Source organism: Nicotiana attenuata, unplaced genomic scaffold (assembly GCF_001879085.1).
Source record: "Nicotiana attenuata strain UT unplaced genomic scaffold, NIATTr2, whole genome shotgun sequence".
Taxonomy (NCBI): domain Eukaryota; kingdom Viridiplantae; phylum Streptophyta; class Magnoliopsida; order Solanales; family Solanaceae; genus Nicotiana; species Nicotiana attenuata.
In genome coordinates, this window is record NW_017670657.1 from 378,044 (window position 1) to 396,188 (window position 18,145).

The 18,145-nt window shown below is 37.7% G+C and overlaps 2 protein-coding genes across 2 annotated transcripts; one reads left to right on the forward strand and one right to left on the reverse strand.

Moving 5' to 3' along the window:
• The first annotated feature begins 336 nt into the window (after window positions 1-336).
• Window positions 337-6,779, forward strand: LOC109241957 (poly(A) polymerase I-like). Its single transcript, XM_019408785.1, has 15 exons — window positions 337-541; window positions 631-730; window positions 816-926; window positions 1,621-1,718; window positions 2,202-2,285; window positions 2,696-2,829; window positions 2,935-3,007; window positions 3,096-3,141; window positions 3,258-3,367; window positions 3,477-3,584; window positions 3,658-3,717; window positions 3,956-4,017; window positions 4,732-5,047; window positions 5,861-6,353; window positions 6,484-6,779. The coding sequence occupies exons 1-14, from the start codon at window positions 461-463 to the stop codon at window positions 6,059-6,061; spliced, it is 1,584 nt and encodes a 527-aa protein (XP_019264330.1). The 5' UTR covers window positions 337-460; the 3' UTR covers window positions 6,062-6,353; window positions 6,484-6,779.
• A 159-nt stretch (window positions 6,780-6,938) lies between these two features.
• LOC109241958 (cytokinin hydroxylase-like) lies at window positions 6,939-16,893 on the reverse strand. Its single transcript, XM_019408786.1, has 4 exons — window positions 16,536-16,893; window positions 15,887-16,116; window positions 8,061-8,687; window positions 6,939-7,829 (listed from the first exon to the last, which is right to left on the reverse strand). The coding sequence occupies exons 1-4, from the start codon at window positions 16,819-16,821 to the stop codon at window positions 7,401-7,403; spliced, it is 1,572 nt and encodes a 523-aa protein (XP_019264331.1). The 5' UTR covers window positions 16,822-16,893; the 3' UTR covers window positions 6,939-7,400.
• Between the last annotated feature and the right edge of the window lie 1,252 nt (window positions 16,894-18,145).

The window sequence follows — 18,145 nt, forward strand, 5'->3', positions numbered from 1 at the left end:
AGTATATAATTTATCAATATGTAGAATTATCTTTTATATCCATATTAATTTAAAAAATTATCTCTCTCATCCGTTATATATCATTATTTTGTTTTTTAATTTTTTAATTTAGTAATATTTCTTATAACCCACGAAGGCGAAAAATTTTACTAGTTTCCTTAATAAATTAGGATTAATTTATTAACCCATTTATATACCTCAAACAAACATAACAATTTTTGTGTATGATGAAGGAATACATAATCTTAGTTTATTACACATAAAGAAATTGTATATACCCCAATCAAATACAATAATTTAACTAACTGACATGATTATGCTTTAAAAAGAAAACCTTTGGTGTAGTAAGTTTTGAAAGGTAATACCAAAGCCCTACCCATATCCTTTCCCTCTCAAAGACATTGAAGCCCTATTTCGAAAGATATTACAAGTGGAAGTGAGCTCTTCTCCCCGTATCATAATGTCAATACCTGCAGCTCAAGCTCTCGTCTTTAGAACCAAACTCAACTTTCATCGTCCTCTCATCTTCTGCCTTCACAAGGTCCTTACTTTTTTCACATATTTTGTCTCTCTATGAAACCAGAATTTCATTGTTAGCACTTCAAGTTTTCTACTTTCACTTGATTTCAGGTCCGTAAGCGCAGTTCTATTGCTGCACTAGATGTTGCACCGCTGGTGGATCCGGTAATTGTATTAAACAATCGATCCCATAATACTTCACATGTAAAAGGTAAAACCTTGATATTAAGTTCCAATTTTTGTTTGGAGCTATATATTGTGAATTGGCACTTTAGAATGTTATTTTAATTGAATAGGTGATGAGAGTGGACCTAAATGGAAGAAATTGAGTTCAGAAGAACTTGGAATTAGTACCTCAATGATTGCAAAGCCTACAAGAGTGGTTCTGAATGGGCTAAAGAAAAAGGGTATGTGCTCAAAAATGATACTCCCTCCGTCCAGTTTATCTGAACCTATTTTCTTTTTGGTCCGTTCAAAAAAGAAGGACACCTTTCTAAATTTGAGAACAATTTAGTTTAAACTTACAATTCTACCCTTAATGAGAATCTTTTATAACCACACAAATACTCTGAACCCCTTTTTGACTTGTTTAGAATCACACATTCCAAAAGTCTTATTTTTTCCTAAATTCCGTGCCCAGTCAAACATGTTCACATAAATTGGAACGGAGGGAGTATTTGATTATCTCCTTCCAATCTTGATTTTGGAAATTGTAAATGGTAATACTTGATACAACTCTTATGTCTTTGAGCGGAGGGTCTCCCGGAAACAGCCTCTCTACCTTCCGGGGTAGGGGTAAGGTCTGCATATAGTCTAGCCTCCCCAGGCCCCACTAGTGGGACTATTATTGGGCTGTTGTTGTAAATGGTAATATTTGTTTAGTTGGGGTTTTATGCTATTCTTTGATATAAAGTTAGTCCAATAGCACAAGGTAGAAAAGGATGTGAGAATTTTGACTTTTTATGAATGTGCAATCCCCACGAATAAGCTAATTAATATATTTATGTAGGAATTCGTTGTATATTGTGTATTGCTCTTTGTAAGATGATGATTTTTGTTTCGCCTCCTTGCTACTATCACCTTTTTACTCTCTTTTCACAGGGTTTGAGGTGTACCTTGTAGGAGGTTGTGTTAGAGATCTTCTATTGAACAAAACTCCTAAAGATTTCGATATAATAACGTCAGCTGAACTTAAAGAGGTAAGCTGCACCCCATTTTTAATTTTTAATTTTGTTAAGATTGTTCTATAGACAGGAAAAGGAGGAAAGGAAAATTGTCAATATTTTGTGAAGATTGTTCTATATCCTTTTTTGTCACAAAATAGTGCTACTGTGGTATCTTATCACTTGCATCTGCAACCTTCTATCTTAATTTTAAGTGCTCCTAACTAGTAATGATATTCTCTCATGTGCTCTTTAAAATTGAATCTTCACTTCATCCTTTTACTATAACTTTCATGGCAACACTGACTTTTATTGTTTCCATGGAATTATTTGGCACTAATTATGATGTATGAGCATGAGCATGAGCATGAGCATGAGCATGAGCATAGGGTTGTTAACCAATTTTTATTTTATGGGTACTGAGTAGAAATTGTTTTGATTTCTGGAGGTTTGAACACATCGTTATTTAATGATGGAGCCATTTTTTTGCTAATTTGGGATACAATTAATCATTTGCAGGTACTGAAAACATTTCAGCGATGTGAAATTGTTGGAAGGAGGTTCCCTATATGCCACGTGCATGTCGATGATACCATTGTGGAGGTTTTTCTCGGGCAACATCTTTTTCTTGGTTTGACATCTATTTTTTCCTTATTAAGTAGAGTAAATCTCCTTAGACTGGTGAAGGTTTTGAAGTTATCTTTTGGAAGGGCCCATTTGGGCAAATATTTGGTTGAAGTTGCAAACACGAATGTTTGAAGTTGAAGTTCAAAAAGAGTATTTGGAAGTTGGTGTTTGGATATGAGTTTTGCTTGAAAAAAAATTAAAGTTTTGTAAGTGGAAACCATTATTTTACTTGAAATACTCCTCAACCCAGTTTTTCAACTTCAAATTGTCTATTTCAAGTTGAAATTTAACTAATGGACACAATTTAAAACAAGCATTGATTTGCAAATAGTATTAGTTGTGTCCAAACGCCTACTATATACTTCTCTCAATCTGTGTCAAAACAGGTTTCTAGCTTTAACACCACTGGGAGGAGATTTAAGAGGAATTCCTATAATGTTGTTCGAAGACCTGCTATGTGCGATGAGGCTGATTTCATTCGCTGGAAAAATTGTTTGGGAAGAGATTTTACTATCAATGGGTATGTAAAACAGATGTAGTCTGAATTATCAATTTCATATGCTAAAGCATAGACATTTTTTCTGTATTTCAATAGAAAAACTAAATGAAGAATTTTGATTTGTAGATTGATGTTTGATCCATTTGCAAGGATAGTCTATGACTACTTGGGTGGACTGGAAGATATTAGAAGGGCTAAAGTGTGCATGTATCTTTTACAGTTTTCATTATTGTTGTTTAACCTCCTTTAATAGTGTAAAATTGTGCTTAGCCTAGCTGCATTTGCAGGTGAGATGTGTGATTCCCGCAAGTGCTTCTTTCATCGAGGACTGTGGTAAGCTAGAATATCCTTTGTCTTGTTGTCATTTTGTATAATTCTTGTTGGATCTTATTTTGCAGGACCTGCTAGTTGTAATATCTTTTCATTAACTTTGGGTGGGCTTTTTGCAGCTCGCATTTTGCGTGGAGTGAGGATAGCAGGCCGTTTAGGATTTCGTTTTTCTAGAGAAACAGCTCATTTTGTAAAAGAATTAGCATCTTCTATATCAAGACTTGATAAGGTAAGAGTTTCCATTTTTTAAGATTTTTCATTATGTTAGCTATATTCTTTTACCTTTAGTCAGCAAAAAGAATTTCTTGAGTTCCTATACTTTTATCCCCATGATATAGGGAAGGATCTTAATGGAAATGAATTACATGCTGGCATATGGTTCTGCTGAAGCTTCATTGAGATTATTATGGAAATTTGGACTTCTAGAAATTCTTCTACCAATCCAGGTATGAAAGTTTAACCTTTTTTTTTGTTTATACTACTTCTACTAAGTGTTTGATGTATCACTCCATTTGGCAGGCTTCTTACTTTATTTCCCAGGGATTTCGCAGGCGTGACAAGAGATCTAATATGCTTCTGGTAAACAGGAATCTATATTTTTATCGTTACATGTATCTTTTATGCATTCAGCAAGTATGTATTCTTGTTCAAAATGACTGAGATAAAGAAAGGGAATAGAAAATTGTCTCCCAGAAAATGCAGTTTTGTTAAAATCATCTGTAGTTATACTGTTATGAGTAAGATTGAATTTTCTAGTTGTATAACTTGCGTGGTGGTTATAGCATATCAATCACGTCTTCATGTTGGCGTCATACAGACTTTGTTTTCAACATTGGACAACCTTCTGGCTCCCGACAGGCCTTGTCATTCTAGTTTATGGTGAGAAACTATTTCTGCCTTTGAACTTGTTACTTGCCTCTTCCATTTCCAGATTCCATATATGATCTATAGATTTAAAATCTGAAGTAGCAAATCTAGAACATAGTCACTGTAAAAGAAACTTAATGATGCTGCAAATATTTCTTGTTTGTTTACATTCCTGAAATAGTCTTTTCTTTGTTCTGACAAGACAGGGCAAGTGTAATACTTATAAGAGTTCAATTAATCCCAAGCTGAAGGAGAAAAGAAAAATGTAGTGAAAGTTTTGTTGACTAGTGTCGTGGAATAAAGAATTCTGAGTAAGGGATTTTCCCGTAGCATTATGTAGAGACAATGGGCAGCAATGCCCTTTGTGTTGAAATTCTCTTTTTATTACCTTGCTATCATAATTCATAACTCACAGCTACTTGTGCTTGTCTCGTCTCCTTCAAACTAAAAGAACAGAAAAGGAGAACTTTTCTTTTCTTTGCTGGTTGGAAGGAAGAGGAAAATGGAAGGGTTAGTTTTTGGTTTGTTCGTGGGCTTTGGGAGGTGGGGTGGGGAACAGTTTTTTTTAATTTTGTGTGTGTATATATATATATGCAATGAGTCCTTTGGGCTATAGCTATAGATTTATGTGTGATCTACTGCATCTCGTGGAAGTTGTCTGCAGCTGCTTATAAGATTAAAATTTCTCTTTTTCTGACTCTGTGATCACTAAAAATGATTCTTTAGGATTGCGATCTTAGCATTCCATAAAGCACTGGTGGACAGACCTAGAGATCCTTTGGTTGTTGCTGCCTTTAGCGTTGCTGTCCACTGTGGTGGATCTTTGTCAGATGTGTTAGGAGTAGCGAGAAAGATCTCTCAACCACATGATACAAGGTTTTCTGAGCTCTTAGACTTCCGAATTGTGGAGTCAGATGAAGCATTGTTGGATGAGATGATGGATCTTGCCACTTATGTGGAAGCTGCATTACGAAAGATGACTGATGAGCATTTTATTTCCCAAGCTCTGACAGAGTATCCTCAAGCGCCAAAGTCGGATCTGGTTCGTAGGAAATTTCTACATAAAAACTTTTCTTTCTTTGTTGGTTTTGTTGCTTCAAATAAATAATCAAGGGCTACCTTGCATATGTCATAATTCTATACAGGCAACCTAACTCACTCCAACTTCCAGCTTCATGCATTCGGAATTTGGATATCTTGTACATGATCTATGGCTGTTTTTTTTTTAGTATATCTTGCATTATCTCATAGAGATTCTCTTGTTGTTAAAATGAGCTAATCTGCTTTAAGGTGTAATATATTTAGCTGTCATTTATTGCCATGTTTGTTGCACTGCTCCCTAGACCCCACTTGTGGGATTACACCGGGTTTGTTGTTTGTTGCACCTCTCATTGAACTTCCTCATTATCCCCCCCCCCCCCCTTTTTTTTTTGTTTGTATTATGTTGGAGTCCGGGCCAGCCTGCTCACATCTCCAATTATTCCACCGGATACCTTCTATGTCAAGTGACTGCCCATCAAGACTTAGGTTGATGGGAAGAAAGCACCTACCATTTTCTTCCTGTACTGGGATTAGAACCCTAATTTCTCATGTTTTCACCCATTTCATTGAACGCTAAGCCTCACCCTTTGGTACAAAAGAAGAATGATTACAGCAACAAGTTCCTCATCTTTTCTGCCACTGTAGCTGGGTAGTTTTGTATTTTTACCTGTTTCCTTTCGTCTCTGCCACCAGTATCAGGACAGTTAGATTGTTTTCAAGTTGATGTTCCAAAAAATTTGATGTGATTTTGTGTTCAAGCAGCTGTTTGGGGTTATACAATTTCCCTTTATCACCTTTCCGTTTCAATTTGCAGGTGTTTATCCCATGGGCACTGTCACAAAAGGTTGATGCAATATTTGAGTGTGTTAGAAGGGGAAAAGAGAAGGGATTTCGACGAAAACGAGGCAGTAAAATTGATTATGAGTCCCTAGCATTAGGAAAATTGCATGAAATTAGGCATATTTTTGCAAGGGTTGTTTTTGATACCGTGTTTCCTCCTCATCTCAAAGACTAATGTATCTCTAGAGTCTAGATGCATTTACATAGGTTCTCATGAACTTGTTACCAAAGTAGAAACTTCCTTTTAGTTCAATTTTTCTTTATGTATGGTTGCACGAGGTTGGGCATGTCAGTGATATTCCTTTTGTGATTATGCTAAAGTTGGTCTGGTTAATGACTGACTGGCGTGTAAGTGTATGAGTTGGCAGCCTGTGTCAGTTCCTTGAGCTGCAATAAAATCCCCGTCAATTCTTGAGTGAGATAGTTGTCATGCAGTGTTGTACGTCATGTCAAGGAAGTTTCACCAGGTAACTGATCTTCCCGTTGTGTATATGTTTTTAGTTGATGCAGTTGCTGAATCAGAATCAGATCAATCATATTTTATTTATAATCTCTTTCTGTTTTACAAAGCATTCTGTAAACTTCATTTGTATTCAGCTGTTTGGAGATGGAGTCAGAGGTCTGCAACCTTGTTGGTGTAAAGATCAAAAGCACTTCATTCTGGAAGAGATGTTAGTGATGATGCTGTGATATTCAATGATAAGTTGCGCGCCCATTGTTATATGTGAAGGTGGTTTGGGCAAACAGGCACTTCTGGATAATATTCCATGCCATTGTATATTCAAGTAAGTCAGGTTCTTCTGTCACCGGTATAATTCTTCTAATAGACCATTCTTGTAGCCTTTTTGTGCAACATAAACCAATGGGCCTTATTATTACATGTTATTTTACTATGTTGCAAATTAACGCTGAGGAATAAAAAGTAAAAAGAAAAGAGTAACAAAGACATGCTGTAAGCTGTAGCTGACATACCAAGAATGTGGGTGCCTGAGTAATAACTTACTGGAAGGCCACTTGGTAGTCAACATAGAGTATGGAACGAGACGTTATTCTAACAAACTCCTTCTGAGCTAAGCACTTCTTTTCTTCCTCTTCTTAATAGACAAACCAAAGTGGTTCAATCATCAATCCTTACATTACAGGCTGTTCTGTCCACTCTATTCGCATATCGTTGGAATTCACCTCTGAAAATGTCGTCCTCCATAATCCATTTGCAATATCTTCTCCAAACAATCTTTCCTCAAACTTTTATTTCAATTATACATTTATTTGATTATGACTTGAAGCATACAACAATTACGCCTCCATCCCGAACAAGTTGGGATCGGCTATATGAATCCTTACTTATGCATTTGAGTACGACTAAAGAAAGTACAAATGAGAACATAAAGAAAATTGAGAGAGAAACATATCTCGACATCTTAAAGTGTAGCTGGCTATTAGTAGGAGTATTTTTTTTTTCTTTTCTTTGATGGTAATCAATCATGAAAAGAGTAATTATTGTAGTGAGTAATTCAAAGGGGTCGGATTATAAGAGGCAATCCTTGTGTGGGCCTAAGAGAAAGCTGGATAGAAGGGCAGTGCCTATAGTTTGGGGAGATGGAGAAAGAGAACCTAGTCAAGATTAAGGATAACACAATCTTGTACTCCATGAGAGACAAATTCTTGCCAATGCACATTCGTCCTCCAAAACCAAAAGGCAAGAATCCCATTTTGTGTTTGCATCCACCGTACACGTCATCTTTAAACCTTTCTGGTTTGAATTCGTTAACATCTTCACCCCAAAGCTGCTTGTCGTGGTGCATCGACACCACATCAATCCATATATTTGTTCCTTTAGGGATGACTACATTATTGTCCACTTGAATATCATCTTTAGCTTGCCTCTGTACATTTGGTGCTGGTGAATATAGTCTTAGCACTTCGTTCATCACCCATCCCATCTGCATTATTAACAAACATTTCAATTGTTCAATACCGATGTAGTGTAGGTATACATAATTGAAACAAGTAAACTATGAACGTCTTTATCCCATTCGTTTGTGATAATGTGTCTGACTTGGTACTTGGAGCATGCTGCTAGTTTTATTGTAAACTTGTTGGTGCTTGATTCAATTTATTAAAGCTACTCGTTTGAGTTCCAAAAAAGAAAAAAAAGAGGACAATGGGATTACCTTTCTGAGACCATTAAGCCGTGTAACATCAATTTCACCTTCTATAAACACTTGTTTCATTTCCTCTCTGAGCTGAGTTTGCCATTCAGGATGCAAGGCCAGAAGCAACGTAGTCCAGGTAAGTGCCAAGGCAGAGGTCTCATGACCTCCAATGAAAAACGTCTTACACTCATCCACCAATTCCCTTTTACTTAACGTCTTTCCAAGCCGGCCATCCATGCCATTAGCACTCTCATCTAGCATTAACAGACTCAGAAGATCATGTTGAGAATATTGATCTTTGTCCATCTTTTTTCGAGCTTCAATGATCGATAAAAGGAGAGCGTCAATCTCTTTCCCGAGTTTCTTGGCTTTCAACGTCTCTTTATGATATATCAGGTTCCCATATGGTACTCCAACATAACGTATGGACTTGAAAAGAGCGGTTTGCAGTGTTCTTAATTTATCAAACACTTTTCCCCCGTTTTCGTTCTTGATTCCGAAGGTTATTTTCGCGATGATTTCCCCCGCTGTGCTTGTGATTTCCTTCTCGACTTCGATTTCGATTTCTTTCTTCCCTGAGTCGATGAGGGCCGCCCAGCGGTCTAGCATATTTGTGGCCGACTCCACCATTAAGCTTGTCATACCCTGTCAACCATGTTTAGTGGTGCTTATGTTGTTAGTGAATATCATGATCTTTTAACAATATTATTTTTAAGGGAAGGCTTTTTAGATGATGAATAATAAATTTTGATTTTCAAAGAACACGTTCATTACACTATAATTTAACTGGTTGCAATAGGCTGCTTATCATAGTTTTTTTAATGATCGAATTATGTGAATATATTTCACACGGAGCATACTACCTGAGTACCTGAAAATGGTGTCAGAAGGTATTGATACGGTGATACGCGTACTATGTAGTCGGAGCTGGATGTTAAGTCATCTAATATAGTACTTTCAGCGCCGAGCATAAATTTATGTACAAAATTTACTATTAAACTTGTAACAACTAATAGATCTGAATCACACTTTTAAAAATACAATAAATTTAATATTAAATACCTTAAAAATTGAATTCATAAAGGAATATTTACTTGGAATTTTAAGTCATCGTATTTTGTTTTTGTTTCAATTATTAGTATTACGATCTTGGACCTACATATCAGCTGAGGCAGTGGTGCAAAACGCATGGCTTTGGATCGAAATCCCTATGTATTATCTCGAATTCTCGATTACTGGTGAGAAAAAAACCAAAAAGAAAATCCCTATCTATCTATGCAATACAAATCTTTGATCTTTCTACACGATCGAGAGTCGCGACTCAATCATCCACTTTTAATATTGTCCTCTTGGCTCTTGCTATGTCTGGGTCACATCAATCAATTCAGAGTTTTAAAAATATTTGACTTTAATTTAGATGAAATTTCTATAACGCTAACGATCGATTTGGATCGAAGAGAGCTTAAGAAGAAGACAAAAAGAAAATAACAGATGAAGATAAATTGGATTTCAAAATATTTTCTGCCCTCTCTGTCAAATGACAGAATACAATTATAGGGAAAGAGAAGAAAGGACAGCTGTTGATAGCTGGTCCAAAAAGATAACCACTAACAGTACTAATGGACACATGTCCTTGATTTACTAACTAGCTATTCCTAGGACTGAAAATAGTAATTAATTGACTTAGGGACTAAAGTGTCACTCATCTGTATATTATAACATTAGGTCCTAATTATGTAGTCACGACTAAATTCGTGACATTCCATCCCTCTTATGTCCTTCCTTCTCCATTACTGATCAAAATCTGGAAACTGGGATGTGAGGAAAGTGTAGTCTTCCCATGTAGCTTCATCCTTGGATAAGTTTGCCCACTGTACTAGCACTTGGGTAGCAGCTTTGTTGCCTTTCTTCACAATTCGGCGGTCTAAGATGGCTACTGGTTCAGTCAAGACCTGACCATCATCAGTGCAGATTGGTGGTTCCTTTGATGGTTGTACATAATTTCCCACTACCTTCTTTAACTGAGATACATGAAAAACGGGATGAATTTTTGATTCCAATGGAAGCTTGAGCTCATAAGCGACCTTGCCAATTTTGCGGAGCACTTCAAAAGGCCCATAGAATTTAGCCGCCAAATTCAAATTCCGGCGGATTGCCACTGATGTTTGGCGATAGGGTTGTAATTTTAAAAACACCATATCGCCAACTTCAAAATTCCTATCACTTCTCTTGGAATCAGCGTACTGCTTCATCCTATTTTGTGCCTTGGTTAGATTGTCCCTGAGAATCCTATTGAGTAGCTGTCTTTCTCTCAAGATTTGGTCTACTGACTCCAATCGTGTCTGCGCCACTAGCTCAAAAGAGGGCTGAGGAGGGTCGAAGCCATAAAGAGCCTTGAATGGTGTCATTCCTATTGCCGACTGATAGTTCGTGTTGTACCAAAATTCTACCATGGGCAGCCACTTGTTCCAATCCCGTGGTTTATGGCTTGTCATGCACCTCAAATATGTTTCCACACATTGATTCAACCTCTCTGATTGGCCATCGGTTTGTGGATGATATGCTGAGCTCAAACGTTGCTCCACTTGCATCCCCTTGAGGAGCTCCTTCCAAAACAAACTAGTAAAGATGGGATCTCTATCGGAGAGGACAGAGCTTGGGATCCCATGTAATTTGCAAATATTGTCTAAGAACAACTGAGCTATCTGTGCTGCATTATATGGATGTGACAGGGAAAATAAGTGAGCATACTTAGTGTACCTGTCTATTACTACTAAGATCGAATCATTCCCTTGTTATTTAGGTAGGCCTTCGTGAAGTCCATGGTGAGGTGTTCCCAAGCCTTCGAGGGTATTGGTAATGGTTGTAAAAGCCCTGGATAAGGCACATGTTCCCCCTTGTTTCTTTGGCATATCATACAATTTTGTACTACTTCCTTCACGTCCTTCCCTAGATTAGGCCAAAAGAAAATGAGCTTTACCTTTTCTGCGTTGCTGTAATTCCCGAATGCCCTCCCCATGGTGTGGCATGCAGTTGCTCAATAATGGACTTCCTCAATCCCTTGCTGCTGCCTACCCAAATTAAACCATTGTACCTGATGATCCGTTTTTGCAATGTTGTATTCGGAATTGCGCTTGCATCTAAACTGAGTTGTTTAATGATGTCCTGGACTTCAGCATCTTCAACATAACTTTCCAGTACTTCTTGTACCCATTTGGGCTGCACTACAGTAAGACCATTACATTCCTCCATAAATTCTTGTTTTCTTGACAGGGCATCAGCCACTACATTATCTGCTCCCTTCCTGTAATGGATCTCATAACTCAGGCCCATTAGTTTGGAAATCCCTTTATGCTGTAATGCCGATGTTATTCGCTGATCCTTTAGGAATTTCAAGCTGAAGTGGTCTGTCCTAATGATAAAATGATTGGGTTGGAGATAATGCCTCCACTTCTCAACAGCTAGCAATAAGGCCAACAGCTCTTTTTCGTAAGTTGATCGACCCAAATGTCTTTGACTGAGGCCTTGACTAATGAAAGCAATTGCTTTATGGTTCTGCATTAGTACTGCTCCTAATCCTGTTCCACTGGTATCCACCTCCACAACAAAAGGAATGGTGAAATCTGGTAATGCTAAAACTGGGGCATGCACCATCGCGTTCTTCAACTCTTCAAATGCAGTAGTAGCACTTTCATTCCGTGAAAAAGCTCCTTTTTTGAGTAAATCTGTTAATGGTTTACTAATAGCTGCAAAGTTTTTAATAAACCTGCAATAGTACCCAGTTAATCCCAGAAAACCCCGCAACCCCTTAATATTAACCGGACAAGGCCAATTAATCATTGCCTCAATCTTGGTTGGATCAGTACTCACGCCCTGGCCCGAAATGATATGGCCCAAATATTCAATCTGGGCCTCCCCAAAACTGCATTTGGACTGCTTTGCAAACAACTGGTTCCCTTTAAGAACTCAAACACTACCCTCAAGTGTTTAACATGATCTTCCAGGGTCACACTGTAGACGAGGATGTCGTCAAAAAATACTAGGACAAATTTCCTGAGATAGGTACTGAAAATCTTGTTCATGAGTGCTTGAAAGGTTGCCGGTGCATTGGTTAATCCAAAAGGCATTACTCGAAATTCCCAAAGGCCATGATGAGTTTTGAATGCTGTTTTGTATTCATCCCCTTGTTTCATACGAATCTGATGATACCCCGAGCGTAAATCTATTTTTGAGAAAAACTGAGCTCCATGTAGTTCATCAAGCAGGTCCTCAACCACTGGGATAGAGTATTTGTTCTTCACCGTTATATCGTTCAATCTTCGATAGTCCACACAAAATCGCCAAGTTGAATCCTTCTTTTTAACAAGGATGACTGGTGATGCAAAAGGAGATGTACTGGTTGTCACAATTTGGGCTTCAAGCATTTCCCTTACCATTTTTTCAATTGTATTCTTCTGCTCATAAGAGTAACGATAAGGTCGTTGGTTCACTGGCTTGGACCCTGGCAACAATTCAATGGCGTGATCACTTCCTCTGCTCGGAGGAAGTCCTTTTGGTTCTTGAAAAATCGCAGCAAATTGTTCGATGAGCTCTTGAACTGGACCCGCCCTTTGTTGTGTCTCCTGTTCACCGTCCAAGCCTAACAAATGGGCTGACAAGCAGCCATGGCCCATTCGTAGTAACTTGGCAATGGATTTTGCATCCCCCTCAGCTAATACATCTTCAGTGTCACTACCCATTATAGTAATGAGTCTTTGGTCCTTAAAAAATGAGACACTACGGGGTCGTGTATGCAGCATAATTGGTGTCACAGAATCCACCCAATCCATTCCAAGTATAATGTCACTCCCCCCTGCCTTAAGTAGTACCATAGTGAAGGTGAAGGACTCAGTTCCCATAGTCCAAGTAAATTCTGGACAATTGTAGCTGCAAGGCATCAATTGCCCGTTTGCTACCCTCACTCTCATAACCTTGTGAAGTGGTTCTATCATTAACCCAAATTGCTTCACAATCTTGGGGCCAACGAAACTATGGGTAGCCCCACTATCGATTAGTATGGACACCCTATGCTTTTTGACCCACCCTTGAATTCGGATTGTGGTGGGTTGGTGTGACAAACCCATTAGCATAGCCAATGTCACCTCCCCTTCTTCTACTGCTTCACCTAAAGCTTCTTCAAACACCTCTTCTTCTTCCTTTCCTTCTATAGGAACTTCGATTCCCTCCATAGCATTTAAGGTTCGTGGTTTGCACTAATGTCCAGGGAAGTAGTGATCATGACATTTATAACACAATTTTCGTTCTCTCAGAGACTCAATGGTGGGGTTCTTTTGGGCTAACTGTTTTGTATGGCTACTGGTGGGGTTGGGCTTGGAATTGGTAAGAGTTGGTCCTTGACTGGTAGAAGGAAATTGGGATCTTAGGTTAGAAGGGTAATAACTGGTTTTTTGAAAAGGTTTTGGGTTGTGGGCTTTGGCATGTGCATTCAAGGATTGTTCGTATAACTTAGTTGTAGCATAAGCTGTTAAGAGTGTTTGGGGGTTGGCCACCTTAACCATTGGGCCTAAATCTGCAGTTAGCCCACCAATAAAACAAGTGATGAAATAGGCCTCGTCTAAGTGTGGCCTAGCTAACAGAACTGGTTCTCTCAGCTCCTCAAAACGGTGTTGATAACTAGCAACATCTGTTACTTGTTGAAGCCTATTGAATTCAATAACCACATCCAATGGTTGGGCCTGGCCATATCTGAGGCAAATGTCCACACAGAATTGAGCCCAAGAGACTTGTCCCCCGTTATCTATCAAATATGAATCAAACCAGTGGTCAATCTGGTCTCTAATGTTAATGGCCACATAAGTCATTTTCTCCTCCTCTGGAACCTTGTATAAGGCAAAGAAATTATCATACCTCCTAATCCATCCTCGAGGATTAATGCCATTGAAATCTGGAAAGGCTAGTTTAGCTTTGGGCATACGGTTGGGCTGGGTAGTAGGGGTGTATGAGTTGAGGGATTGAGGAAAATGGGTGGTTGGAATAGGTTGAGTAAAGTGACTGTTGAAGAATATTCTGCAGGTATGGGCTGGGAATAATGGACTTGAGAGTAATGACCTGGGGGCAAGGGTTGTGGTTGCATGTGTGCCAAGGTGGTGTAAATTGGTACATTAGAAGGGGTGGTATAAGAAGGAAAATAAGATTGTGGGTGTGTTCGAGCCGAAGTGAACCCAAATGTTCCAAATGAGGTGGATGTATTGATAATGGGCTGAGACAGTATGGTTTGTACATAGGGTAGGGAAACAAATAGGCTAGTAGAAATGTTAGCTGGGCGAGGATAGGCTATTGTAGGTGGTGGGGGGTACGCGTGCAGCGCGTGGGAGAAATGTGGGTTCATCAACCCCAGAGACATTGTTTCATTTAGGGAGGAAGGTAGTGAGGTTCGAGATATGGGTGCTGTGACGGGTGGAAGGGGTAAGATCTGGTTGGCACCTGTGGATACCGGCGTGGCTGGAGTTGCCGGTGTAGAACTTGAACGGTGACCCCCACTCACAGATGACTGGTGGCTCTCTACCGGCGATACTCCTAAGGCAGCCAAATAAGACCTTCCTGAGGTGCGAGAATCTTCACGCCGGCCTAGCTCTGTCATCATAGTATCCACTCTTCTTTGTGTTTCATCATTCATCCTTCTCTGCATGTCTTCGATAGATTCTAGTCTCCGGTTGGATGCTTCCATGAAGGTTTGCATCTAAAATTCCAGATTGGAGGAACCTCTGGCGCTGTCACCGGCGCGTTGTTTATCTACCATCAGTGCTAAGATTACTGCTCTGATACCAAATATAACGCTAGCGATCGATTTGGATCGAAGAGAGCTCAAGAAGAAGAGAAAGAGAAAATAGCAGATGAAGATAAATTGGATTTCAAAATATTTTCTGCCCTCTCTGTCGAATGACAGAATACAATTATAGGGAAAAAAAGAAAAGACAGCTGTTGATAGCTGGTCCAAAAAGATAACCACTAACAGTACTAATGGACACATGTCCTTGATTTACTAGCTAGCTATTCCTAGGATTGAAAATAGTAATTAATTGACTTAGGGACTAAAGTGTCACTCATCTGTATATTATAACATTAGGTCCTAATTATGTAGTCACGACTAAATTCGTGACAATTTCCCTACTTGATTAGTGAATGTCTATTCAAGTGAAAGATAAGTTTTATAGAGCAACAATAAGATCGGTATATATGATAATGAATCTTGGACTGCTAAAATCCCACATACCCACAAGATTAGTGTTCCAGAAATACGGATATTAAGATGGATGTGCGGTCATATAAGATTAGATAAGATTAAATCACATTTCTCAGAAGGTGCAAGTAGCACACATTGATGATAAAATGAGGGAAGGTCGCTTGAGATGGTTTTGTCATTCTTCCATTACCCTATAGAGGCACTGGTACGTAAGTATGAAACTATGGTGAGTGAAGATATTAAAAGGGGATGAGGTAGGCCTAAAATCAGATGGAAGGAAGTTGTATTGAAAGACCTATAAATCCTTGGAATTAATGTTGCCTTAGATAAAGATAGGGCACAATGAAAGAAAAAGATTCATGTATGTAATACTTAATAGTTAGGAATAGGCTTTAAATTTATTAGACAACTTTTAAATATTGTTACTATGTTTGTTAAAAAGAATTTATTTTCGCTATCACTCTAATTTGATTTCGGTATGATAATAATATGAGTTAGAACTCTAGCTTTGTTTGGGACTGAGACGAATTTGTTGATTAGTTTGTTAATTAAGAATCTAAGGAAGTGCCAAGAGAGAGACACATGGAGAGAAGAGAGATACCTTCAAGCTGGCAGGGGAAAAAGCAGGATTAACAACATGCCTGTGATTAACCCAATTAATCCCTTCCACCATAACAAGGCCATTCCCAAACATGGGATCTCTATCCCTCTTAAATACTCTTGGCTTTCCCCAACTTTTGCCCATTACAACCGCTGACATCTTCTTTATAAATTCAGGATCTGCTATGTACAAAAATGGCTCTGTTCCCAGCCAGTAGACAAATACTTTACCTACAAGAAGTAAACGAATATTGGTTCATTTAAATGGCATACGTTGCGCAAATATAAAAAATAAATTCTGTGTCCACTCAAACACCACCAACAACAATAACAACTAAAAATATAATCTCACAGGTGGGATCTGAGGAGGGTAGTGTGTAGACAAACCTTATTCCTACCTTGTAAAGGCAGAGAGTTATTTATGATAGACCCTCAGCTCAAGAAAAGCATAAAAATAAAATATGGTAGTGAAAAAGCCATGAAAAAGAAACAATAACAGCAGCAAGATAATAAGAAAACTGAACCAAACGAAACAAAAGATATAATAAAAATCTAAGAATAAGAACACTCAAACCCCTATATGAAAAATGAAACTTATGGAGTATTCTTTATCAAGATAATGTGTTAAAATATGATGCAAGTTTACGTACCATGCAATTTCTGCCACCGAGCATAGTATGGGAATGCAAATGAATGAATGTCATGATTGCTAATGCTCAAAGAAGGAGAAGCTATCTTCGTCAACTCCTTCTTCATGTCATTTATATTTCCAAGAGGGAAACTTGGAGCTGGTCCGTCAAATCCATTTGCCCTAAGCTTTCGATACATCAGCTTAGGCAAAATCCAACAAGAATATATCATTTTCCCTAGCATAAACAAAAGAATGACAGCCATGCTTAACAAGCTAAGAACTTGAGAAAACCGGACGAATTCCATTCTCTCTCTCTTAGTTATTAAGTTAGGAGAATAATTATTTATAGAACTTTCCTTTTATGGGTTACGGAGAAATTTGATGGGTATTTTATTTATAGAAAGGAAAGTTTGAAGAGCCCACAAGAATCTGAACAGTGTGGACAGTTGACGTAAAAAAGAACTTTGCCAGCTCATAAAGTTTTTGAACATGTGTAATTATGTGTTATACGCTTGTCCTTTATATAACTTCGCTTCAAAACGAGGATCACATTCTCTATTGATTTTGTCATCTTTTCGACACAATTAGTTACCAGCGACTGATGAGATGATATTAAGGAGGCTCATTTTCTATATTCTTGGGGTTGATCTGAGTGTAATTTTTCTTTTTAACTCTGACTATTAGGGGCGTTCATGGTTCGGTTTGGATCAGTTTTTCCCTAAAAATAAACAAAACCAAGTAAGTCGTTTTTTCAAATATTAGAACCAAACCAAGCCAATTAAGTCGGTTTTTTCTCGATTCGGTTTATGTCGGTTTTTCAAATTTTTCGGTTATTTGTCGGTTTTTTCTCAAATATAAGACATACACTACTAAACACATATTCAGGCGACCACATTTTCAACGTAACACTATCAAATCAATTGCCCTTTGAGAAATTTATTATTCACTAAAATATATTGATGATAATTGAATCAAATAGTGATGAATAATTTAAGGACTCAATTAAAAATATATTTTTAATAACATGAAATGGTTTCTTACACTTAACAAAAGAAAACTAACAATCAAACTAGAATATAAAGGTAAAGAACTGTACTAAAAGAGCAAACGATTAACATTCACCATAAATTTTTTGAAACTTTATATATATATATATATATATAGGTGTAATAATAAATTTGAAATAGCTACTCCTATAGTCGGTTTGGTTCGGTTTTTTCCGGTTAATTTTTGATTAAAACCAAAACCAAACCAAATTTGATCGGTTTTTAAAATTCAAAACCAAAACCAAACCAAACCAAAAAGTGTCGGTTTTTTTGGTCGGTATGGTTTGATTTTCGGTTTGGTTCGGTTTTTCGATTTTTATGAACACCCCTACTGACTATGTTTATAACTTAAAATATATTACTATAAAGATATTTTACAAGCACTGTTACATGCTTTTTTCGATTAAATTTGCGAAGTACTATCAAATATTGTGGCGATGCATATAAATAAAATTAAGAGATAGAGTACCCCTTTTCTATCTCTTTTCTTGTTTATTACTTAACCTATATTCGGGTACACATTTCAATTGAATTGATCAAAGTTTTCCAGAATATATAAGAATCATTTGAATCAAATTTTACC

Coding starts and splice junctions, on each gene's coding strand:
- LOC109241957 (XM_019408785.1), top strand. CDS start 461: ATGTCAATACCTGCAGCTCAAGCTCTCGTCTTTAGAACCAAACTCAAC. Junction 1,719..2,201: donor CGTCAGCTGAACTTAAAGAG/GTAAGCTGCACC, acceptor AATCATTTGCAG/GTACTGAAAACATTTCAGCG. Junction 2,830..2,934: donor AGAGATTTTACTATCAATGG/GTATGTAAAACA, acceptor TTTGATTTGTAG/ATTGATGTTTGATCCATTTG.
- LOC109241958 (XM_019408786.1), bottom strand. CDS start 16,821: ATGGAATTCGTCCGGTTTTCTCAAGTTCTTAGCTTGTTAAGCATGGCT. Junction 16,117..16,535: donor TCGGTGGCAGAAATTGCATG/GTACGTAAACTT, acceptor TACTTCTTGTAG/GTAAAGTATTTGTCTACTGG. Junction 8,688..15,886: donor TTTCCCCTGCCAGCTTGAAG/GTATCTCTCTTC, acceptor CATGGTTGACAG/GGTATGACAAGCTTAATGGT.